This window comes from Coregonus clupeaformis, unplaced genomic scaffold (genome assembly GCF_020615455.1).
Source record: "Coregonus clupeaformis isolate EN_2021a unplaced genomic scaffold, ASM2061545v1 scaf0781, whole genome shotgun sequence".
Lineage (NCBI taxonomy): Eukaryota > Metazoa > Chordata > Actinopteri > Salmoniformes > Salmonidae > Coregonus > Coregonus clupeaformis.
In genome coordinates, this window is record NW_025534236.1 from 60,849 (window position 1) to 87,469 (window position 26,621).

Consider the following 26,621-nt stretch of genomic DNA (forward strand, 5'->3'; position numbering starts at 1 on the left):
TGAATTTTCCTCATTTTCTTACGTTATAGCCTTATTCTAAAATTGATTAAATAGTTTTTTTCCCCTCGTCAATCTACACACAATACCCCATAATGATAAAACAAAAACAGATGAAATGTTTGCAAAAAAATTAATTTACATAAGTATTCAGACCCTTTACTTAGTACTTTGTTGAAGCACCTTTGGCAGCGATTACAGCCTCGAGTCTTCTTGGGTATGACGCTACAAACTTGGCACACCTGTATTTGGGGAGTTTCTCCCATTCTTCTCTGCAGATCCTCTCAAGCTCTGTCAGGTTGGATGGGGAACGTCGCTGCACAGCTATTTTCAGGTCTCTCCAGAGATGTTCGATCGGGTTCAAGTCTGGGCTCTGGCTGGGCCACTCAAGGACATTCAGAGACTTGTCCCGAAGCCACTCCTGTGTTGTCTTGGCTGTGTGCTTAGGGTCGTTGTCCTGTTGGAAAGGGAACCTTCGCCCCAGTCTGAGGTCCTGAGCGCTCTGGAGCAGGTTTTCATCAAGGATCTCTATGTACTTTGCTCCATTCCTTTTTCCCCCTCGATCCTGACTAGTCTCCCAGTCCCTGCCGCTGAAAAACATCCACCACCATGCTTCACCTTAGGGATGGTGCCAGGTTTCCTCCAGACGTGACGCTTGGCATTCAGGCCGAAGAGTTCAATCTTGGTTTCGTCAGACCAGAGAATCTTGTTTCTCAAGGTCTGAGAGTCCTTTAGGTGCCTTTTGGCAAACTCCAAGCGGGCTGTCATGTGCCTTTTACTGAGGAGTGGCTTCCGTCTGGCGACTCTACCATAAAGGCCTGATTGGTAGAGTGCTGCAGAGATTGTTGTCCTTTTGGAAAGTTCTCCCATCTCCACAGAGGAACCATCAGTCTCTCGATCACGATTTGACAAGCACTTATATTCTCTCCAGGCATCAAATTTCCCTGCGGCATTCCCCTTGTGTGGCCGCAATAACCCCTAAAAAAATCCATGCCTTTTGCAGCCAAAGTGGCCATTGTGGGCTGAATATAATAATCATAATTCCCTTCTCCTGGCTGCCAATCAATTCTTATTAGCCAATACCAGTCACGTGATTGGGTCCTTCTCACAGGCATCTCAGCTCCAAAGTAGGCTACAAGTGAAGACAGACACATTGGGGACACAACTGCGTGTGTCCTTCTTATCGAATTCCGAGGCGCATATTGAAGATGTAAGAAGAACTGTCCACATTTACTTTGTCAGCCAACAAGATGAGTAGGCCTATCGAACAGCAAAAGCACTAGCCTATGTCAATTTACTATCCCCCATAATACAAAAATTGACCTATTCTATTGGTCAACTAGTCTTGTGTGAGAAATAAATATTCAAAATACTCTGGGACAGTTGTGGGATGCGATAGATCCCAAATTAATACAACCACTAGCATCAAAAAACCTTTTGAAAGCAACGAGGCTGGGCCTCCCGAGTAGTGCAGCCTCCCGTGTTCGATGACAGGCTGTGTCACAACCGGGGGAGCTTTACTTGGCTCATCGCCGGGGAGCTTTACTTGGCTCATCGCGCTCTAGCGGCTGCTTGTGGTGGGCCGGGCACCTGCAGGCTGACTTCGGTCGTCAGTTGAACAGTGTTTCCTCCGACACATTGGTGCAGCTGGCTTCCGGGTTAAGCGGGCGGGTGTTAAGAAGCGCGGTTCTTAACTCGACCTTCGCCTCTCCCGAGCCTGTTGGGGAGTTGCAGCGATAAGACAAGATCGCAATTGGATATCACGTAATTGGGGAGAAAAAGGGGGTATAATAACAGTCTGATGCAACAAACCAGAACGTTTAGCTTAAAATGTTGCTAAACTATTAGGCTATTTCTTCACATTATAAGCGCAGCAATGCGCACACGGCAGTAGGTTATAAGCACAAACTTGAAACTCACGTGTCGCCTATGTATGCCAGTTAGGCTCTACACTGATTGTAAAGCGGATGAATGTGCTTAATATTAAGAAGTTATTTGGCCACTTTAGTTGTGATACAAACCTTATCAACAGGCTACATGAGGTGTGTGACTATGATTTGAAAAAGTCGCAAAAATAAATCATGCGCTGTTTCTTGCCTTACTGCACACGCTGTGCATCATTCACAAGTGATAGATAATACAAAATTCACAAGAGAAAGGCTGATATTATATAATAATATAATATGCCATTTAGCAGACGCTTTTATCCAAAGCGACTTACAGTCATGCGTGCATACATTTGTTGTGTATGGGTGGTCCCGGGGATCGAACCCACTACCTTGACGTTACAAGCGCCATGCTCTACCAGCTGAGCTACAGAGGACCACATATTGTCATCCATCAGACCATTCTTAATATAATCTTGTCTTTACATATACTAAATCATATACAGTACCAGTCAAAGGTTTGGACACACCTACTCATCCAAGGCTTTTTTTTTTTTACATTGTAGAATAATAGTGAAGACATCAAAACTATGAAATAACACCTATGTAGTAACCCAAAAAGTGTTAAATAAAACAAAATATATTTTTTAATGTGAGATTCTTCAAATAGCCACCCTTTGCCTTGATGACAGCTTTGCACACTTGGCATTCTCTCAACCAGCTTCACCTGGAATGCTTTTCCAACAGTCTTGAAGGAGTTCCCACATATGCTGAGCACTTGTTGGCTGCTTTTCCTTCATTCTGCCGTCTGACTCATCCCAAACCATCTCAATTGGGTTGAGTTCGGGGGATTGTGCAGGCCTGGTCATCTGATGCAGCACTCCATCACTCTCCTTCTTGGTAAAATAGCCCTTACACAGCCTGGAGGTGTATTGGGTCATTGTCCTGTTGAAAAACAAATGATAGTCCCACTAAGCCCAAACCAGATGGGATTGCGTATCGCTGCAGAATGCTGTGGTAGCCATGCTGGTTAAGGGTGCCTTGAATTCTAAATAAAATCACAGACAGTGTCACAAGCAAAGCACCACCACACCATAACACCTCCTCCTCCATGCTTTACAGTGGGAAATACACATGCAGAGATAATCCGCTCACCCACACCACGTAATAATAAAAATAATACGTCTCACAAAGACACGGCGGTTGGAACCAAAAATCTCAAATTTGGACTCCAGACCAAAGGACACGTTTCCACCGGTCTAATGTCCATTGCTTGTGTTTCTTTGCCCAAGCAGTTCTCTTCTTATTATTGTTGTCCTTTAGTAGTGGTTTCTTTGCAGCAATTCGACCATGAAGGCCTGATTCACACAGTCCCCTCTGAACAGTTGATGTTGAGATGTATCTGTTACTTGAACTCTGTGAAGCATTTATTTGGGCTGCAATTTCTGAGGCTGGTAAGTAACTCTAATGAACTTATCCTCTGCAGCAGAGGTAACTCTGGGTCTTCCTTTCCTGTGGCGGTCCTCATGAGAGCCAGTTTCATCATAACGCTTGATGTTTTTTGCGACTGCACTTGAAGGAACTTCAAAAGTTCTTGAAATTTTCCGCATTGACTGACCTTCATGTCTTAAAGTAATGATGGACTGTCGTTTCTCTTTGCTTATTTGAGCTGTTCTTGCCATAATATGGACTTGGTCTTTTACCAAATAGGCCTATCTTCTGTATACCCCCCCTACCTTGTCACAACACAACTGATTGGCTCAAACGCATTAAGAAGGAAATAATTCCACAAATTAACTTTTAAGAAGGCACACCTGTTAATTGAAATGCATTCAAGGTGACTACGTCATGAAGCTGGTTGAGAGAATGCCAAGAGTGTGCAAAGCTGTCATCAAGGCAAAAGGGTGGCTATTTGAAGAATCTCAAATATAACATATCATGATTTGTTTAACACTTTTTTGGTTACAACATGATTCCATATGTGTTATTTCATAGGTTTTGATGTCTTCACTATTATTCTACAATGTAGAAAATAGTAAAAATAAAGAAAAACCCTTGAATGAGTAGGTGTGTCCAAACTTTTGACTGGTAGTGTATGTGTGAAATTAGTTTTGATTTAGAATGGACCATTATCATGCACCTGTCTCTGGAATAGGGGCAGGGGGAAAAAATACATGTAATCTATGCACTTAAATAGCGAATGGAGGACGCTTTTCCCGTGGTTCATTTTCATGCCAGCCAGGTAGGCTATATTCCTGTTGTAAAGCGAAGCAATGTGCTTAATATTAGGAACGTGAGAAATAAATATAGTAGGCCTAGCCTATTGAAAGCTGATGGGATCCTCCTCTTTTTAATAGAGGCCATCAAAACTCTGTTTTCCCACGCAATTGCATAGCCTGTAGAAATGTTATGCAACATGAGCTCTCATGAAATGTTTGATTTGATTTTCAATTACATTTGCATTGATGTCAGAGTGATTAGAGGGACAATAGAGTGCAGAGTACCAGGCAGTTAGCAAGTTTGGTAGGCTACTAATGACCATCAGCAGCATCAGAGCTTGGAGAAGCCTAGTTACCGTGACTAAACGGTCACGTGGAATTTGACTGCAGTCATTACTTGTGACTGCCGGTGTGGCGGTAATATGGTCACTGTAACAGCCCTAACCATGACTGGTTCTAAAGTTCTGCTACATGTTACAGGGAGAGAGAGTGGTGAGAAAGAGAGAGGTGGTGTATGGATGGTATCCATGTAGAGAAATAACCTAAGGCAGGAAGAGCCAAGAAAAAAGATGAGAAAAAGAGACAGAAGGTAGATAGGGAGATCCATTTAGAGAAAAACAGTAGTGGGAAATGGATATACAGTTAGGCTGTAACAGGTTGGGAGGCAGCAGAGGCTTTATCCTGTGTTTTCTGTCTGTCAGACAGACAGACAGTCTGTGTGTATGTGTGTTTGTTTATCCTGGACAGCTTTTTCCGGAGGCGAGCAGATGCTCACGACTCCTGGCATAAGAGATCAGCGCTCTCCCAGTCGATCCCATTAATGCAGCCACCACAGGCCTCCCACGGAGCCGGGCCAGCCAGCGGGAACTTTGCCGTAACGTTGCCGGAACGCCGTAAGCACGCCCAGCTCTTCTCGAGGGAACTGGAGCAGAGAGAGTGGGAGAGAGGGTGTTCTAATCTGGACCAGGCCCAGCCCAGTCCGGTCCTTGCCAGCATCCTCCCTGCCGCCACCCACCCCCATCCGTGCTGGAAACCAACACGGCTTCGTTAAGGGGAATTAACCGCCATGCTCGTTAGCTAATTAGCCTTCATGTCTGCGGAGCGGCTGAGCACGTTCCAGACAGAGGGAAGTCATTAGGCGGATTTATCCTCCTCGCTGGCGCCCAGCCGGGCCCGTCCCAGGCCACGTTCTGATGTTGGGATCCATGGGCTTGGATGGGCTTATCGTCTTTGGTCTCCCCAGAAAGGTGGAGCCATGGCTGGGGGAGTTTGGGAAGCAGCTGTGGGTTTTATGTGGGGCTCAGTGGGACTAGGCTGGTCTCTGCTGGGAGGAGAGGAGATGCAGGTGGAGATTCCTCCTGAGACACAAATAGCAAAGCCTCAGAGAGGGGCTGTGCCACACCTGGCAGGCACACACACATCCGCACACACACGTCAAGAGTCACGTTTGTGAGTGTGGACTCACCTGTCATCTTCACCGCCCTCCCTCCCCCCCTTAGGGGACAGTATTTCGTATCAACATAATATTGAACTAAACCAATTGAGCTCCATTTAAAGAGTACCTTAGGGGTTTAACTGGCCTCCTTTTCTGTACCCCTCCGTGTTACCCATCCCTACACACACACACACACACGCCTCACCTGCCCTTGATCTGCCTCCAGGGGTCACAGCCTGCGTTCTCCTGGGCCAGGTAGAGAGCCAGCACTCTGAGGAAGATGTGAAAGGAGTTGGCTGTGCGGTACAGCTGGGTGTGGCCGGGGGAGTGAAGGGGTGAGGGGGAGCAGCAGCTCCGGGCATGGTCCAACAGGGCCAGGGGGGTTCTGCTCACGCTGCCGAGCCCCGACACCCCTAACCAGGGCACTGTGAACGAACCGCTCTGGAGAGAGGGGGAGACGGAGGGGAGAATGTAAATGGGATATTTCTCAATCCAACATTAATTGAGAGATAAGAGTACAACATGATATGATCAACTTTATTGTCCCAAAGGGGGGGGATTATTGGGCACATAATTCTGCTGTATATAATAACAGACATACACATCATTCATTACATATTATCCATGTTTTAGAGTGGTGTGTTAGAGCTCTTCCTTACCAGGTTTTTGCTGTAGTACTCCCAGAGTGTGGTGACAGTGCTACTGTTAGGTTCCCATAGCAGAGACAGACTCAGGCAGCAGTGGACGTGCATTCTGATCTGATCCTCCTGTAGCGCTCCCTGCAACACTCACAGATCAATGAACAAACTAATTATAACTGTACACAGAAACCATGCTCCCATCCATAACCCACATATCCTCTTTGAGCGAGAGCCTACCTTAGGGTTACAGGTGGACTTGAGCAGCTCACCCACAAAACTCCAGTTGTCCTCCAGCTGTTTCTGTGAGACCAGAGCATACATTATATTACCAACAAAAACATACAACCTAATAAGCATGGCAAGAAGTCAAAATTGCAGCCTGTCTTTCATCTTAACAGGGGGTGTGATCAGGACAAATCAGAATTTTGACTGTTTCAACTATAAATGGAGGACATATTTCAGAAAAATCTGCCATATCTGATTAATCAGGAAAAATCACATCCCTTTACAGTTTAGGACACCCCTCCTTATAGCCCCCTAATCTCAGGTAGATTACTTCGTTTTGGAAGGCCCCGTTGCGGCTGTATTGTCCCAGCTCAGCCAAGTGAGTGACAAGCCACCACGTGAAGCCCAGAGGGTCTTTACAGTGTGTAGGGAGCCCACTGTACTGCTCTGCTACAGGCTGGCCACTGATCAGAGACCGCAGCAGTGTGTTCATGTAGTTCCAGAAAGACTAGGGGGAAACACACACAAGTGCACACACACAGTTGTAAATACAAACACCATGTCAAATGTGATTAATTGTAGATACAATCGGATGGTCACCAAATCATCCAATGTGTGTGTGTTCACCTGTGTGTGTAACACTTTGCTCCTGTGTTCCAGTAAGTGTAGAAGTAGAATCCACAGCTCTTTGGTGCAGGTGCAGTGGTAGTGATGGCTGGTCAGGGCCTCAGTAGGCCTTACCTACAACAGAGGACAGAGTTAGGAATAACCTTTACCCCAAAAGCCTCAGCCTCGGAAGAGGCTACTAACTCTGTAAATGTTGCCTATAGGTTTTAAATGACCTATCGATTTCACCCTATCTAGGCAGTATTATAACTATACGAAAAGTTATTAGGAATTTGTTTTTTGTTTTTCTTCCCCCCCCCCAACTCTTAGACACAACCACCCACCCACAGAGAGACAGGAGCACGGGTTCAGCCATAGTGTGGCGCCCCTGGAGCATTTTTCAAGGGTTTGCCTCTTGGCTTACTCAATGGTTAGCGTTGTTAAGGAACACAACACACATGTATAACCCCATACACAGTACCTTGCTGTATTTGCCCATGGCCAGGCCAGTGAGGTCAGAGAGCAGGTTGCAGAGATGCTCCTCAAACAGGCTGTTGTTGGTCAGGTTCTCCCCTGTCAGGTTCACAAACTGGTGGGCGTACACCACCTGACCTGCAAAGGTCAAACAGACAAATAAGGATGTAGTGGACCTACAATACACTGACAACACCAGCCTGACAACACCAGCCTGACAACACCAGCCTCAACTTTCTTTCCCTTCATATTGTGTATTTCAGATCCGTGTTTGATTTTTACAGTACTGCGTATGTCATTTGTTTTGCCTTGGAAGATTACCCTATGATAGGTTAGAGAGCCTAAATGACAACAACACACACCTTGCATCCTCTGCCCCAGCAAGTGGAGAATCTCCAACACTGACCAGTGGATGTCCAGGTGGAGGTGTAACAAATGCCAGGAGGGAGGAAACAGCTGAGGGGAGATACACAATAAAACCAGGGTGTATTCACCAGACCTGGGTTCAAATACTATTTCAAATATCTAAATTTCTTTCACATATATCCGAAGTAGGTATTCAGATATAGTAACAGTCAAAAGTTTGGACACAACTACTCATTAAAAGGTTTTTCTTAATTTTTACTAGTTTCTACATTGTAGAATAATAGTGAAGACATCAAAACTATTAAATAACACATATGGAATCATGTTGTAACCAAAAAAGTGTTAAACAAATCAAATGATATGTTATATTTGAGATTCTTCAAATAGACACCCTTTGCCTTGATGACAGATTTGCACACTCTTGGCATTCTCTCAACCAGCTTCATGAGGTAGTCACCTGGAATGCATTTCAATTAACAGGTGTGCCTTGTTAAAAGTTAATGTGTGGAATTTATTTCCTTCTTAATATGTTTGAGCCAATCAGTTGTGTTGTGACAAGGTAGGGGTGGTATACAGAAGATAGCCCTATTTGGTAAAAGACCAAGTCCATATTATGGCAAGAACAGCTCAAATAAGCAAAGAGAAACGGCAGTCCATCATTACTTTAAGACATGAAGGTCAGTCAATCTGGAAAATGTCAAGAACTTTGAACGTTTCTTCAAGTGCAGTCGCAAAAACCATCAAGCACTATGATGAAACCGGCTCTCATGAGGACCGCCACAGGAAAGGAAGATCCAGAGTTACCTCTGCTGCAGAGGATAAATTCACTAGAGTTACCAGCCTCAGATTGCAGGCCAAATAAATGATTCACAGAGTTCAAGTAACAGACACATCTCAACATCAAACTGTTCAGAGGAGACTGCGTGAATTAGGCCTTCATGGTCGAATTGCTGCAAAGAAACCACTACTAAAGGACATCAATAAGAAGAAGAGACCTGCTTGGGCCAAGAAATACGCGCAATGGACATTCGACCGGTGGAAATCTGTCCTTTTGTCTGAAGAGTCCAAATTTGTGATTTTTGGTTGCCCCGTCTTTTACTCTCTGTCTTTGTGAGACGCAGAGTAGGTGAACGGATGATCTCCGCATCTGTGGTTCCCACCGTGAAGCATGGAGGTGGTGTGATGGTGCTTTGCTGGTGCCAGTGATTTATTTAGAATTCAAGGCACACTTAACCAGCATGGCTACCACAGCATTCTGCAGCGATACACCATCCCATCTGGTTTGCGCTTAGTGGGACTATCATTTGTTTTTCAACAAGGACAATGACCCAAAACACACTTCCAGGCTGTGTAAGGGCTATTTGACCAAGGAGAGTGATGGAGTGCTGCATCAGATGACCTGGCCTCCACAATCACCCGACCTCAACCCAACTGAGATGGTTTGGGATGAGTCGGACCGCAGAGTGAAGAGAAAGCAGCCAACAAGTGCTCAGCATATGTGGGAACTCCTTCAAAACTGTTGGAAAAGCATTCTAGGTGAAACTGGTTGAGAGAATGCCAAGAGTGTGCAAAGCTGTCATCAAGGCAAAAGGTGGCTACTTTGAAGAATCTCAAATATAAAATATATTTTGATTTGTTTAACACTTTTTTGGTTACTACATGATTCCATGTGTCATTTCAAAGGTTTGATGTCTTCACTATTATTCTACAATGTAGAAAATAGTAAAAAATAAAGAAAAACCCTTGAATGAGTAGGTGTGTCCAAACTTTTGACTGGTACTGTATATTTTCTTTGAAATGACAAGTAGTTGAATATTTTAATGGATTTGGAAATATTTGAAAAACTGAAATCCACTGACTCAAATACACTCCCATGCATTTAACCCAGGTATTTAAAAATAGCATTTTAAATAAGTATTTGAACATACTGTCAAATACAATTTGGCGGACTATTTGGTTTTTGCATTCAAATACTCAAATAAAAATACTTGTTTTGGGCTGTGTATTTGAATATTCAAATCCACAGAAAATGTATATTAAATACCAGATACTCAAATGCACCAATATTTGAACCCAGGTCTGGTATTCACTCACAATATTCATGCTTTTTTGTGTGTGTGTGTGTGTGTGTGTATGGGGGGGGGCTACCTTGCCCTGGTGCTGTATGGTGAGGGCACTCTGGATGTTGGCCGGCAGGTCTTTGAGGCGCCCTATGAGGAGGGTGACCCCAAAGAGCTCCTCCAGCAGAGCAGAGGGTAGCTGAGCCTCCAGCTCCTCATAGGGGTGACAGGGGCCCTCCTCCAGGGGACAGGTGGGCTCCAGGTACCTGCAGGGTGCAGAGGTCACACAGGGAGTCACAGAAAAGTCAGGTGTCAGACCTTTGACCTTTTAAACAAAAAACTAATCCTTACAGTGTTTTACTGGAACTAGCTAAGTAAATATAGCCTATGCCCTAGGCCAGGGACACAGTCAGTGAGAATCAGTAATAACTGACCAGTAGCATTACCTGTATAGGAAGACTTTGACATATTGGAGAAACAGCACACACTGTTGCCTAAGGTCTTCTGCCTCATAATGGAGGCTGCTGGCTTGGCCTGAAACATAACATTGTCAAGTACATACAGTACAACAAAAACAGTACAAGATTTCCCCATCACAACTACCAAATTTCAAACCACCACCATACCAAATCACATCACACAGGCAGTATCTTGGTTATTACCACAAAGCTTTATCAAATAATATCAACATGTGAACTCCTCCATGAGCAGCAAGGTATAGATTAAGTTAGCTTACCAAAGTCATGAGAGCTGGACTGCACCAGGGTCTCTAGTTTAAGAAGTTTTTGCCTGAAAGGTGACAACAAATTGTGACACACTGACCTAAAAACACTGAGAATTAGAGACAGAGAGGCAGCTATACATAGTCTGAAAAAAATGAATGACACTCCACATTATCTGGCTGTATTCCCACCTGAACAGGCCAAACAAAAGTTTGGTAGATTCCACCAGAGCAGTCTCGGTCACCCATGGGAAGCCAAAGATAGCCACTGTGTCCTCCTCATAGTCTGCAGGGGCTGGGTCCAGACGCAACAGCAGCCTATGGAAGACAATAGTAACTTAGATCTGCTGCAGCCTACAAGACACTGAAGACAGGGAGTTTTCCTCAAACAATATTGTTGGTAATGATACTGTTGTAATATAACAAGATCAACATAATATGTATTATTTCTGTCCACTGTTGTCAGCTGTCCACAATCTTTTGAGTTACTATGTGTCACATACGGTATGAAAGTCCCACCTACTTCCTGGATCATGTCCCACGCTGTTATTGAATGGCCTTCAAGATTATATTGTCAAATTCATGAAAACGCAGTAATTTAAGATATGCAAAATTTTATTCGTATTTGCGGATTAATTTACTTCTACCTGATGCCTTTAATTAAGATTTCTGATTGATTGAGTAAATTAATCCACGAATACAAATATAATTTTACATACATCTTAAAATGACCGCTTTTTTATGAATTGTATTATATATTCTTGAAGGCCATTCAAAAACACTGCGAGACATCCATGAAGTAGGTGGGACTTTCATACTGTCATATGTCATGGCAAGTGGCTTATGTAATGTCTCTGTACTCTTATACAGTAGATTATACACTGAACAAAAATATAAAACGCAACATGTAAAGTGTTTCATGAGCTGAAATAAAAAAATCCCAGATATTTTCCATATGCAGAAAAAGCATATTTCTCTCAAATTGTGCACAAATTTGATTACATCCCTGTTGGTGAGCATTTCTCCTTTGCCAAGATAATCCATCCACCTGACAGGTACGGCATATCAAGAAGCTGATTAAACATCATGATCATTATACAGGTGCACCTTGTGCTGGGGACAATAAAAGGCCACTTTAAAATTTGCAGTTTTGTCACAACACAATGCCACAGATGTCTCAAGTTTTGAGGGCGTGTGCAATTGGCATGCTGACTGCAGGAATGTCCACCAGAGCTGTTGCCAGATAATTTATTCTTAATTTCTCTACCATGAGCTGCCTCCAACGTCATTTTAGAGAATTTGCCAGTACGTCCAACAGGCCTCACAACCGCAGACCACGTATAACCACGCCAGATCAGGACCTCCACATCCGGCTTCTTCATCTGCGGGATCGTCTGAGGAGTATTTCTGTCTGTAATAATGTATTTAAATTGACTGATTTCCTTATATGAACTGTAACGCAGTAAAATCTTTGTAAATGTTGCGTTTATATTTTTGTTCAATATAATATTAGCCTGCTAAAATATGCTTTAGCTGTGTGCTCATAGAGACGTTACCGTTTCAGGGAGCCCCTGCCAATATAACTGTCAGATGACAGTGGCTGGGTGTCTTCCCGACCAGGGTCAGACGCACAGGAGAAACAGGGTGGCAGGGCTGGGGTCAGCTCACACTGGCTTTCCCCTACGAAGGGTGACACCGGCGGGGTCAGCGACTGGCTGAAGTCCTCTTCCATTGTGTTCACTTTAGAGAAGTGACATTGAAGACACAATCTGTCATTTCAACAGTCTGGCCATGGCACTTTAGTTGGGAAGATGAGGGACGGGGCTGTGGAAGTGTCCAATTAATAGTTAGAGCTTATACTGTTAGTAAGTTAAGTGCAGGGAATGACAGTCAATGAATTATCGATATAATCGTTTTTGAAACTATACAAATGACAACATAAACAATTAAATAACATATCAATAAACGTACAGGTAGTCAATCAATCAATCAATTTTATTTTATATAGCCCTTCTTACATCAGCTAATATCTCGAAGTGCTGTACAGAAACCCAGCCTAAAACCCCAAACAGCTAGTAATGCAGGTGTAGAAGCACGGTGGCTAGGAAAAACTCCCTAGAAAGGCGAAAACCTAGGAAGAAACCTAGAGAGGAACCAGGCTATGAGGGGTGGCCAGTCCTCTTCTAGGTAGTTAGCCTAGTAACGTTAATCTTACAGGGCTAATGTTGGCAAACCTCTAACGTAACTTATCTAGTTAACGTTACAGATCACTGAAATATTTGTATAACGTTAACTAACTCATTGTTTTATCTGTGCCGTGGATCACTAGTAGCAGTTACTCTGAGTCTTGACTTTATGCCCTGCCGAGAATAACATCGTCAAAACACCTACATTAACGGCACTGTTTAATAAACTGCAGTTGCACCATCAAAATAAATGCAAAGTCAAAAGACAGTTTACAGTTTGTTAACGAGCTAGCATACATCCAGATGAAATCCTGAAATCCTTTCTGAAAGCTCTGTTGGGGTTTTCACTTCCGCCTGTCTCTCCCGCGCAAAGGAGCACACGCGCTACGCATGCGCAAACTATATCTTTCTGATGATTGGTCCGAAGTTCTTTCGAGAGGCTTCTTCTTCTTCTTCTTCTTCTTCTGTGGGTTTTATGGCGGACTACATCCAAAAGTTGTTTTGGTTTGAAACCAAAAATAAAATTAAAATAAATCCATACTTAATACTGATGCTAACAATCCACCCTAATAAAAATAGTACATTGCCAAAACAAACAAAACTCCCACTTCTTCTTTCTTTGAGTCTAGGACCTGAGAATTGGGTACGGCTTTTGCTAATATTCCATTTAACTCCTTTGCTGTGAAATCTTTCATCACATTTACATTTTAGTCTGTCAAGAGGCGTGATGTAGATGATCTGTTAAAGGGTGCGTTCGTAAATTCCCTCTGGCTATCTACTCCGATTACAGGTCACTCTCGTCTGAGTGTGCCGTTTAGGAACGCTCAACACCCGTCTAGTGTCAGTAAACGTAGGCAAAAAAGCGTTATTAAATTGTTGCCAGCAGCCCAGTTACAGTCATCAACGCTCTGGATAACATGAAAACAGACTAACCAGCTCTAGTCCAGCGAGTAAAATGGTCAGAGTAAGGTGTTCTCTCATTTGTGTAATGCTTGTGCCAAAGCCTGCTGATTTATACTCCAACGGCATCGTTTCTTTATATGTGCCTAATTGTCTTTTTATCCACTGTACTTTGTTTTGAAGGCTATTGGATCAGTTTTCTCTCTCTCTCTCTCTCTCTCTCTCTCTATCTATATATATATATATATATATATATATATATATATATATATATATATATATATATATATATATACAGTTGAAGTCGGAAGTTTACATAAACTTAGGTTGGAGTCATTAAAACTTGTTTTCCAACCACTCCACAAATGTCTTGTTAACAAACTATAGTTTTGGCAAGTCGGGTAGGACATCTACTTTGTGCAAGTAACTTTTCCAACAATTGTTTACAGACAGATTATTTCACTTATAATTCACTGTATCACAATTCCAGTGGGTCAGAAGTTTATATACACTAAGTTGACTGTGCCTTTAAACAGCTTGGAAAATTCCAGAAAATGATGTCATGGCTTTAGAAGCTTTTGAGTCAATTGGAGGTGTACCTGTGGATGTATTTCAAGGCCTACCTTCAAACTCGGTGCCTCTTTGCTTGACATCATGGGAAAATCAAAAGAAATCAGCCAACACCTCAGAAAAAAATGTAGACTTCCACAATTCTGGTTCATCCTTGGGAGCAATTCCCCAAACACCTGAAGGTACCACGTTCAACTGTACAAACAATAGTACGCAAGTATAAACACCATGGGACCACGCAGCCATCATACCGCTCAGGAAGGAGGCGCATTCTGTCTCCTAGAGATGAACGTACTTTGGTGCGAAAAGTGCAAATCAATCCCAGAACAACAGCAACGGACCTAAAAAAGCAAGACTACGGTTTGCAACTGCACATTGCGACGTACTTTTTGGAGAAATGTCCTCTGGTCTGATGAAACAAAAATAGAACTGATTGGCCATAATGACCATCGTTATGTTTGGAGGAAAAAGGGGGTTGCTTGCCAGCCGAAGAACACCATCCCAACCGTGAAGCACGGGGGTGGCAGCATCATGCTGTGGGGGTGCTTTGCTGCAGGAGGGACTAGTGCACTTCACAAAATAGATGGCATCATGAGGAAGGAAAAGTATGTGGATATATTGAAGCAACATCTCAAGACATCAGTCAGGAAGTTAAAGCTTGGTCGCAAATGGGTCTTCCAAATGGACAATGACCCCAAGCATACTTCCAAAGTTGTGGCAAAATGGCTTAAGGACAACAAAGTCAAGGTATTGGAGTGGCCATCACAAAGCCCTGACCTCAATCCTATAGAACATTTGTGGGCAGAACTGAAAAAGCGTGTGCGAGCAAGGAGGCCTACAAACCTGACTCAGTTACACCATCTCTGTCAGGAGGAATGGGCCAAAATTCACCCAACTTATTGTGGGAAGCTTGTGGTAGGCTACCCGAAACATTTGACCCATGTTAAACAATTTAAAGGCAATGCTACCAAATATTAATTGAGTGTATGTAAACTTCTGACCCACTCGGAATGTGATAAAATAAATAAAACCTGAAATAAATCATTCTCTCTACTATTATTCTGACATTTCACATTCTTAAAATAAACTGGTGATCCTAACTGACCTAAGACCATTTTTACTAGGATTAAATGTCAGGAATTGTGAAAAACTGAGTTTAAATGTATTTGGCTAAGGTGTATGTAAACTTCCGACTTCAATTGTATATATATATATATATTTATTTGATCCAATGGCCTCATTACATTTATTTGATCCAATGGCCTCATTACATTACATGTATTTATATATATATATATATTAAACTCAGTCGGGGTCTCAACTTACTGTTGCAAGTTAGAATAGTATAATACACAAGGTACCATTTCGAAATGTGATTGTGCATCAGCAGTTTTTCTCTTCTTATGTCAGTCACTGATAGTCACTCAATTAGCCATGTCAGCTAAAAATTTTTAGATTGGTAAATTAGTAAGTTAGTAATCATGGTCAAATTGCCATCTGGGGGCCCCCATTGATTTTGTTAGTCAGTCTCACTCAGATATCATATTAAAAACTGCAAACATTTCTCTCCACCCTATGGCAAAATGTGTAGAATTGCAGGGAATTTGCTGTAAAATTGCAAAAACGTATCTGCCCCATGGCAAAATGTGTAGAATTGCACGAAATTAACTAAAACGTTATAAAAAAAAACACCAAAAAAACTGTTTTGCTCGCAATGTGGTAGGGTTGGGTGAGGGGGTTATGCACACGTGGATAGTTCAGGTGATGAGTTCAGCTTTTTGTGGCCCCCACCTCCATCAAAGTTGCCCATCCCTGATATAGATGATGTAATGCATTATATTTGTATGTCATTTGTAGCCTTGTATGAAAGTCACGTCCTATGCCCTTCCGTGACATTCTGTCTCGTGTTGTCCCCGTCTCATTAAAAACAGTGAAATAAAATTGGACCCAGGCTAACCCTAATTTCCATATGCAGATCTGTCTCTGCAAAACGGTATCTCGCCATCTCACCATGCTTGCGTTCAAATGCATATTCACATCTTTTCTAAAATCCTTTTCGACAGGAGCAGAATGTTTTCGTTTGCTGGAGTAGTTTGTGACGGGATTTAATTCGCTTTTGTTTGTATGCATGCTCGAGAACTAGGGAATATATAGGCTAGATAAATGTACATACAACTGCGTGTTTATACCACTGGGCGAATTTTTATGAATATCCCCCTACACACCACAGGCAGAGACAATAAAGAGAACCGAGAGACATTGAATTGGATTTGTTTGGCGTTCTCCCGGTAACGTTCTCCAGGTAACGTATATGTTTTTCATAACATCAAGAGATCCAGACCCAAAAGCAGGCACACCGAGTCGTCTTGTATGTGAAGGTAGGTTCCATCATTTCTGCTAATCTTTCTTTGAAGAGAGGGGAGGGCAATTTCAGCCTGTGTAAATGAATACATCCCCTTCCCACAAGCCCTCAAAATGTCTGTCACTTTGATGGGTTGCAGTGAAAAAGTGTGTAACTTAGTCTTTCCAAATGGTCCATTATGTTGTGAGATGCTCAATTGTACATATGATATAAATTCTGTCGTTTTATTCAGGGCCGTTCTAGCCTTTTGGGGACCCTAAGCTAGATTTGGTTGGGGGGCCCTTCCACCATCTGGGAAAAATATTTGGCAGCATAAGGAACATTTTAAAGTTTTAAAGCAAATTAAAACTTTCCATGGGACAGAGAGAAAATGTTGCAGTTTTAAAACTAATTTCCTGCAATTCTACACATTTGTCCATGGGGTTGAGATAATTTTCAGTTTTTTAGCAAAAAAACATGTTGCCGTTTTAAAGCTAATTTCCTGCAGTTCAACATATTTTTCCATGACTTATGCCATGTTCATATGACATCTGAGTGAGAGTAACTAACAAAATCAATGGGGGCTCCCTCGACGTCAGGGCCCCTGGGCACGTGCGTTCCTTGCGTGCCCAGTCGATAATTTGGCCATGATTACTACAAGGTTTAGATAGCTGGCTAGACTAACTTACCTAGCAATCTATAAAATGTTAGCTGACATGGACTAATTCAGTGACAGTGACTGACATAACTGATGAAAACATAACTGATGAAAACTGCTGATGCACTACCACATTGTTTTAATTGCACATTGTGTATTCTACTATCCTTACTTACAGTAAGTTGAGACCCCAATTGACTTCCTGACTTCCCCCTTAGTTGGGGGCCCCCTAGCTGCCTCTTATTAACCCACCATAATATTGGCCTAGAAACGCACTGATTTTATTGCATTAGTTAGTGTAATTTATTATATAGAGCTACTGTATTGCCCCCTTGGTGTAACCCATAATTGTGTAATGTAAGTTGCAGTGAAACAGCAACTGTTTCTCGGAAATACAGTATTCGTTTTTACTTGTGAACGTAATCAGCATGTGAGACATGCCGAGAGCTTGGGACTATAAGGTTCTATCTGCAAAAAGATAATTCTGAGATAATTGGCTTTACATTTCCGAACCCTCATTGGTTTGAATGGTGTCAGCAATTTGTTAATCACCCATCGTTTATGTTATTCACTGTCTTTGGGAAAAGTAAAAAAACTAACAGAAGAATTGCATCTGGCAGACACTGTACATTGCGGCACACATCAGTCATGGCTGGAAGAGCTGTCATCCCGTTTTTGAAAGGACACTTTCGTACATTTACACGTCATCGTGTTATAAGTCAAGATGAAGTATTACAAGTAAAAACATTAACATAAACATTAAGATAAACAACAACAACGACGAAAATTAGCCGTTTCGGATGTTTTTGACGACAAGCATTCAATGCTAGCATACGGTAGCACAGCATTCTACGATAACCAGAAGTTTACATCCATCCTGAGATTTAACCGGAAATACGTCATGCAATGGAACGATTTGATTAGTGTAATGTTAGCTAGCTACATAGTTGTATTTGTATCAAAGATAAAGGTTAGCTAGCTACATAGTTGTATTTGTATCAAAGATAAAGGTGTAGTATAGAGAAACTATCGAGGTTAGCTAGCCAGCTACATTCGTTCGCAGCGACGCCGTTTTTCAAACAAAGTCAACACCGCAGCCATTGCTAGCTAGCCAACACTACCACCTAGCAGTACTGTAGCAACTAAATACAATATCCTTTTAGCCAGCTACATTCGTTCGCAGCGACGCCGTTTTTCAAACAAAGTCAACACCGCAGCCATTGCTAGCTAGCCAACGCTACCAGCTAGCAGTACTGTAGCAACTAAATACAATATAATTTTAGCCAGCTACATTCGTTCGCAGCAACGCCGTTTTTCAAACAAAGTCAACACAGCAGCCATTGCTAGCTAGCCAACACTACCAGCTAGCAGTACTGTAGCAGCTAAATACAATATAATTTTAGTCAATGAGAATTTTGCAACATAAAGCTTCCCTTTCTGAACATTTGAGATGTGTAGTCCACTTGTGTAGCTAGCATGACTGACTTTGTGCTAGCTAGCCAACGTTTAATTATTGCTGCGTTATGAAAGGAACTAGACACGGACACAAATTATCTGTTTAGTGTGTTAACACACTATTGGTAGTTTGTTGTAACCAAGTATTGGTGCTAAACCGTGTGTTATTGGATGCTAGCATGCTAGTTAGCTATGGCGTCATAGGATACGGTGCCCTGGGCGGTTTTCATGGAAGAATACTGTACCAAGTTAGCTAGCTGAATAAAGTAAGTTAGAGTCTATTCCTAGAAACATTGAACCGCTGTAGTTTACAACAATTATAATTTCTAAAGTGGAAGTTGGGATAGTTATATTCGGGTGTTTCAGTGAAACAATTATAGTTTCTGAGGTGGAAGTTGGGAGAGTTATATTTGGGAGTTGTGGTGAGGGAGGCCCCGCTCTCTCCTTTCCCAGATGTTTAGTTCATTTCATTCCGATCTCCTCTGCATTATTGTAGCCATTTGCTGCAGCCTGTCAACTATGCCTCTGCCTATCCCTGTTCTCTCCTCTCCGCACAGGCTACACAAACGCCTCACACCGCGTGGCTGCTGCCTCTCTAACCTGGTGGTCCCTGCACGCACCACCCACCTGGAGTTCCAGGTCTCAGGCAGCCTCTGGAACTGCCGTTCTGCTGCCAACAAGGCAGAGTTCATCCCAGCCTATGCTACCCTCCAGTCCCTCGACTTCTTGGCGCTGACGGAAACATGGATTACCACTGAAAACACTGCTACTCCTACTGCTCTCTCCTTGTCTGACCATGTGTTCTCGCATACCCCGAGAGCATCTGGTCAGCGGGGTGGTGGCACAGGAATCCTCATCTCTCCCAAGTGGACATTCTCAATTTTTCCACTAACCCATCTGTCTATCTCCTAATTTGAATTCCATGCTGTCACAGTCACTAGCCCATTTAAGCTTAATATCCTTTTCATCTATCGCCCTCCAGGTTCCCTTGGAGAGTTCATCAATGAGCTTGACGCCTTGATAAGTTCCTTTCCTGAGGATGGCTCACCCCTCACAGTTCTGGGGGATTTCAACCTCCCTACGTCTACATTTGACTCATTTCTCTCTGCCTCCTTCTTTCCACTCCTCTCCTCTTTTGACCTCACCCTCTCACCGTCCCCCTACTCACAAGGCAGGCAATACGCTTGACCTCATCTTTACTAGATGCTGTTCTTCTACTAATCTCACTGCAACTCCCCTCCATGTCTCCGACCACTACTTTGTATCCTTTTCTCTCTCGCTCTCCTCCAACACTACTCACTCTGCCCCTACACAGATGGTAATGCGCCGCCGCAACCTTCGGCTCTCTCTCTCCCGCTACTCTCTCCTCTTCCATCCTATCATCTCTTCCCTCTGCTCAATCCTTCTCCCTCCAATCTCCTGATTCTGCCTCCTCAACCCTCCTCTCCTCCCTTTCTGCATCCTTTGACTCTCTATGTCCCCTATCCTCCCGGCCGGCTCGGTCCTCCCCTCCAGCTCCGTGGCTTGATGACTCATTGCGAGCTCACAGAACAGAGCTCCGGGCAGCTGAGCGGAAATGGAAGAAAACTAGACTCCCTGCGGACCTGGCATCTTTTCACTCCCTCCTCTCTACATTTTCTTCATCTGTTTCTGCTGCTAAGGCCACTTTCTACCACTCTAAATTCCAAGCATCTGCCTCTAACCCTAGGAAGCTCTTTGCCACATTCTCCTCCCTGCTGAATCCTCCTCCCCCCCTCCTCCCTCTCTGTGGATGACTTCGTCAACCACTTTGAAAAGAAGGTTGACGACATCCGATCCTCGTTTGTTAAGTCAAATGACACTGCTGGTCCTGCTCACACTGCCCTACCCTATGCTTTGACTTCTTTCTCCCCTCTCTCTCCAGATAAAATCTTGCGACTTGTGATTGCAGGCCGCCCAACAACCTGCCCGCTTGACACTATCCCCTCCTCTCTTCTCCAGACCATCTCCGGTGACCTTCTCCCCTACCTCACCTCGCTGATCAACTCATCCTTGACCGCTGGCTATGTCCCTTCCGTCTTCAAGAGAGCGAGAGTTGCACCCCTTCTCAAAAAACCAACACTCGATCCCTCTGATGTCAACAACTACAGACCAGTATCCCTTCTTTCTTTTCTTTCCAAAACTATTGAGCGTGCCGTCTTTAGCCAACTCTCTTGCTATCTCTCTCAGAATGACCTTCTTGATCCAAACCAGTCAGGTTTCAAGACTGGTCATTCAACTGAGACTGCTCTTCTCTGTGTCACGGAGGCTCTCCGCACTGCTAAAGCTAACTCTCTCTCCTCTGCTCTTGTCCTTCTAGACCTGTCTGCTGCCTTTGATACTGTGAACCATCAGATCCTCCTCTCCACCCTCTCCGAGCTGGGCATCTCCGGCGCGGCTCACTCTTGGATTGCGTCCTACCTGACCGGTCGCTCCTACCAAGTGGCGTGGCGAGAAGCTGTCTCCGCACCACATGCTCTCACCACTGGTGTCCCCCAGGGCTCAGTTCTAGGCCCTCTCCTATTCTCGCTATACACCAAGTCACTTGGCTCTGTCATATCCTCACATGGCCTCTCCTATCATTGCTACGCTGACGATACACAACTAATCTTCTCCTTTCCCCCTTCTGATAACCAGGTGGCGAATCGCATCTCTGCATGTCTGGCAGACATATCAGTATGGATGACGGATCACCACCTCAAGCTGAACCTTGGCAAGACGGAGCTGCTCTTCCTCCCGGGGAAGGACTGCCCGTTCCATGATCTCGCCATCACGGTTGACAACTCCGTTGTGTCCTCCTCCCAGAGTGCGAAGAGCCTTGGCGTGACCCTGGACAACACCCTGTCGTTCTCCGCTAACATCAAGGCGGTGACCCGATCCTGTAGGTTCATGCTCTACAACATTCGGAGAGTACGACCCTGCCTTACACAGGAAGCGGCACAGGTCCTAATCCAGGCACTTGTCATCTCCCGTCTGGATTACTGCAACTCGCTGTTGGCTGGGCTCCCTGCCTGTGCCATTAAACCCCTACAACTCATCCAGAATGCCGCAGCCCATCTGGTGTTCAACCTTCCCAAGTTCTCTCACGTCACCCCCGCTCCTCCGCACACTCCACTGGCTTCCAGTTGAAGCTCGCATCTGTTACCAGACCATGGTGCTTGCCTATGGAGCTGTGAGGGGGAACGGCACCTCCGTACCTTCAGGCTCTGATCAGTCCCTACACCCAAACGAGGGCATTGCGTTCATCCACCTCTGGCCTGCTGGCTCCCTTCCTCTGCGGAAGCATAGTTCCCGCTCAGCCCAGTCAAAACTGTTCGCTGCTCTGGCACCCCAATGGTGGAACAAGCTCCCTCACGACGCCAGGACAGCGGAGTCACTCGCCACCTTCCGGAGACATTTGAAACCCCACCTCTTTAAGGAATACCTGGGATAGGATAAAGTATCCTTCTACCCCTGCCCCCGCTGCTAACAGCTTAGCTTCCTCCACTGTCCGACTGCCCTATGCTGGGCTCGAACCAATTATCCTCTGTTTCACAACACACATGACCACCCTCCTTGACACTGTGCAAACCGATTGAGCCATACAAAAGGTACCCCTTGGATGGCTCCATCTGCGACATTTCAAGCTAGCTGTGGAGGGAGCTTACGGTACGTTCTTAACTCCATTACACTCACCCCTTCTAAACTTGCTACACAGCGAGCAACCCCGACCGTTGAGCTGAGCCCAACTGTCGATCCGGGTCACAGCACCACCGTAACGGGGCTCAGCGTGCTGCTAAAAGCTTAGCTAACTCCACTGTCCGACTGCCCCATACTGGGCTCGGGGGATCTACAGATACTGTTTGTCATGCTCAAGGAATAAGCAGCGTTGTTTTTTAAAAATGTATTTTTAATAGTACTGAGTACAGTAACAAGTCTGGTCTACAATTTAACACCCTGGCAGTGCTGTGTGACCTATAGCCTGTTATAAATTAGTTAGGGCAACTGATAAGAGTGCGTCCTAATACAACCCTGTGTCTGCCTGTGTGACCCATGATACACAGGCTATCAAAATAACCTCATGCTATAGCTAGAACTGTGTGGGTGTGAATGTGAATCCCAATATCCACAGTCATTTATGTGATCAACATATGCATAAAAGAGAAAATGTATCCTCCATAATATTGGCCTACTCCTCACCTTACCAAACAGTTATGTCAAACTGATGTGTAACAACACAACACTCTGCCAAAATACACTCTCGTCTACTTTTAATGGAGAAGGAAGTGTTTGCAATGGAAGTCCGATTTGAAATATGCTCAAAAATATTTTGGGTCATGAAAGCAATATTACTTTATTTAAACATGATTTTAAGCTTTACAAAAACATAAACAATGCATACAGTTCCTTTTGTTTTTTGGGGTGGTTATTATAAGTTAAGACAGCTGTGCTAATCTCAATAAGGTATGTCATATTTGTCTGTATCAAGGAGTATATTTTGATAGTTGAAATGACCAATGAGTGACTTGAAATCATACAGATTGTGACAACTCGTGGTCACTACCTGACTGGCATTACTCTGTGCTCTCTGGGGGTTTCTGGAGGCAAAGGCATAGAGCAGGGGTGTCAAACGTACGGCCCGCGGGCCGGATCAGGCCCGCAAACGGGTTTAATCCGGCCCGCGAGATGATTTTGACAAAAAAAACTTTTTTTTTTAAGTATAAAAACGCGCTGCAATTTTTCAATAAAATAAACTGCTGTTCCAATTGCGTTCACTGGATGGCGCAATAGCAATTGTGTTAAGCAAGCAAACTGTTTATACCGGGGCAGAGCAAGTAGGTCAAGCACGTGCAGCCAATGAGCTACTTTGTTTTGCCCGGGATATTTATTACGGCTTCTACTTTTAACATTATGTGCTTTGGCACCCTCATTGCCCCAATATGTCTCTGTCAAAAAATTGAAAAGTGGACGCAGAGTGCAGAGTGTTCCAAGAAAAATGGTCATCCTATTTAATCACGGAATTGAATGGGAAAGCTGTATGTTTGGTGTGTTCAGAGCATGTTGCAGTGCTGAAAGAATATAACCTTCGCATCGCCACTATGTGAGTCTTCATGCCGACAAATATGACAACTTTCAAGGACAGCGGAGATGAGAGAAGGTGAATGAACTGTTGGCGGGTCTGAAGAAACAGCAGTCTGTGTTTACTCACAGCCGAGACATCAGTGACGCTGCAGTGAAAGCTAGCTACCTCATTGCTAATGAAATCGCAGTGGCTTCAAAACCATTTAGTGAGGGTGAATTTGTAAAAACATGCATGATGAAGGCAGCAGAGATTGTGTGCCCTGAAAAGCGGCAGGCTTTTTGCAAATATCAGCCTGACAAGAAACACAGTTGCAGACAGGATTTCCGATCTTTCAGTGGATTTGGACAGCCAGTTGAAGCAAAAAGTAAAGTCATTTATTGCGTTTTTCGGTTGCAATTGATGAAAGCACAGACATTACAGATGTTGCACAACTGGCCATTTTTTCATCCGCGGAGTTGATGACACATTGACCGTCACCGAGGAGTTCGTGGAGTTGGTGCCGATGACAGATACAACGACAGCAGCTGATATTTTTACCGCACTCGTCGGGCGCGCTGGACAGGGTCGGAGTGGACTGGTCCCGCGCTGTCAGCCTGGCTACAGATGGTGCGCCCTCAATGATCGGGAAAAAAGCAGGCGTTGTGACAAAGTTCAGAGAGAAAGTGCAATCTGCAAATGGAGGACGTGATTTTTGACTTTTCACTGTATTTTTGCACCAGGAGGCTTTGCGTTGCAAGTCATTAAAGATGGATAACGTCATGAAGGTGGTCATCCAAACTGTTAATTTCATCCGATCCAGAAGCCTGAATCACCGTCAGTTTGACAGCCTTCTCAGAGAGAAAGACCACATCTATGGCCTGCCATACCACACTGAGGTAAGATGGTTAAGCCGAGGTGCTGTGCTGAGGCGTTTCTTTGATTTACGAGAAGAAATTGAACAGTTCATGGAAGAAAAGGGCAAACCAGTGTTAGAATTTCATTCCGCAGAATGGATGCCGGACCTTGCATTTATGGTGGATGTTACAGAGCACCTGAATAACTTGAACAAACAGCTGCAAGGGCGCAACAAAGTTGTCACGCAGTATTATGACAGCATACGTTCTTTCAAGTTGAAGCTGTCATTGTGGGAGACGCAACTTGCCGGTGGTGATGCAGCTCACTTCCCCTGTCTGAAAAATGTGTGCGCGACCCAACATGTGGCAGACATGAAGCGGTTCAAAGATAAAATAACTGGACTGTTACGGGAGTTTGAGCAACGCTTTCAGATTTATGTTTATATGTTTTTATGTTGATATGATTTTATTTTATTTGTATATTTAATCTATTCTTGACTCTGTGGTTCTTGCACTTGTTTGGGGAACAGGATTTCATTATTTTTATCTACATTTCTGCCTGAGAAATGACACCCTGATATAGTTCTGTGATCTGTGAAACAGTTCTGTTAATCACTGAGGCATTGTGTGTTTGTGTGTTCTTTTTCTTTAGAATTTTCAAATAAACTTGACGTGTTTTATGATTAATAGTGATGTTGTGCTTGTACTATTTTGGACACACTGTCCTCAGGCTCCAGCTTTATGTTGTATGTTGATCGTATTAAAACAAAGAAAACAATCTGAAGTTGTTGTTTTTAAGTTATATATACCATGATTTTTCCGGTCCGGCCCACTTGGGAATAGATTTTCCTCCATGTGGCCCCTGAGCTAAAATGAGTTTGACACCCCTGGCATAGAGGAATGGAGCCAAGCTGCTGTTGATGAAGACCAGAGATCCAGCAATCCTCCAGTTGTCCTCCCAGAACACTCTCAGAGCCTTATTCTTTGCCAAGATGGCCGTCACTCCCAGCACGTTCATGACATGGTGAGGAGTCCATAGAACGATGAAGGTCCCAACGATGAGGCTCACTAATCTGGTCATCCTGGGGCTCCTGAAGAAAGCTGTTTGGTTCACCCTTTTCTGGAGGCGGATATAGGCTGTGGCCATGATGAAGAAAGGAACTACAAATGCCAGGAGAGTCTGCAGGAGCAACACAGCCACCTGCTCAGCATCTGATGCAAAATCATACTGGCACCGGACCCATCCATTATCCTCCTCCTTCACATCCCGCACCGTCACCCCATAAGGGATGGACAGGACCCCAGCTACCCCCCACAGGACAACCAGTAGCCCCCTCTCCTTTGCCACTCCCAGTCTGGCCCAGCTGTGGGAATGCACTACCTGGAGGTAGCGCTGGATGCTCAGAAATGTGACAGTCAGCAGCTGTCAGCTGACAGAGCACTAGACCCAGGCTCCAGGTGAAGACTAGGTTGTATATTCGCAAAGGTAGGGTAAGGATGCAGAGTAGGTCAGATGCAGCCAAGTTCAACATCAGTCTCCGGCTCAAACTGGATAGATCATGGTTCCGACGGAGGACGACTATCACTGCGATGTTACCGGGAATACCGAGCAGGCAGTACAGAGACAAAGCCACGCCAGGAGCCAGACCCCAGAATGAGGCAATAGAGGTGGAGTTGGAGGTGGAGGAGTTAAGTTGTTCCATTTCTAGCAGAAAGACAAACTGACCGCTCAGACAAACTGACCGGTCGACTGGCTCTCAGTAAAGTGAAACCCAGATATGTCATATGGGGTAAAAACCTAGCAATATTTCGGTAAGTTCGCTATTTGTAATTGCAGAAGCTTGCTCGTCATGTTACTAGGAAAATAAGGAACAAATGGCGCTCCTTAGAGTTTTATGTAACTCAACATTTTAGTATGAAATACATAATTATTTTAAGGAATGTGTGGGCAACCCTACCATGGATTGA

General features: G+C 44.1%; 2 protein-coding genes across 2 annotated transcripts in view; one reads left to right on the forward strand and one right to left on the reverse strand.

The window, feature by feature from the left end:
* Nucleotides 1–12,487, reverse strand: part of LOC121585895 (protein MMS22-like) — a 37,916-nt gene extending 25,429 nt beyond the window's left edge. The window contains exons 1-12 of the mRNA XM_041902202.2: nt 12,187–12,487; nt 10,823–10,948; nt 10,646–10,698; nt 10,356–10,443; nt 9,998–10,175; nt 7,846–7,939; nt 7,491–7,621; nt 7,031–7,144; nt 6,735–6,911; nt 6,416–6,478; nt 6,197–6,316; nt 5,743–5,978 (exon numbers count right to left, since the gene is read on the reverse strand). Coding sequence (XP_041758136.2) covers nt 5,743–5,978; nt 6,197–6,316; nt 6,416–6,478; nt 6,735–6,911; nt 7,031–7,144; nt 7,491–7,621; nt 7,846–7,939; nt 9,998–10,175; nt 10,356–10,443; nt 10,646–10,698; nt 10,823–10,948; nt 12,187–12,362 — 1,556 coding nt within the window. The 5' untranslated portion in view covers nt 12,363–12,487. The remainder of the gene's footprint in view (nt 1–5,742; nt 5,979–6,196; nt 6,317–6,415; nt 6,479–6,734; nt 6,912–7,030; nt 7,145–7,490; nt 7,622–7,845; nt 7,940–9,997; nt 10,176–10,355; nt 10,444–10,645; nt 10,699–10,822; nt 10,949–12,186) is intronic.
* A 3,786-nt stretch (nt 12,488–16,273) lies between these two features.
* The window catches only part of LOC123485648 (PC3-like endoprotease variant B), a 98,753-nt gene continuing 88,405 nt past the window's right edge, over nt 16,274–26,621 (forward strand). Inside the window, exon 1 of the mRNA XM_045216716.1 lies at nt 16,274–16,664. The gene's annotated coding sequence lies outside the window, so the exon portion shown is untranslated. The remainder of the gene's footprint in view (nt 16,665–26,621) is intronic.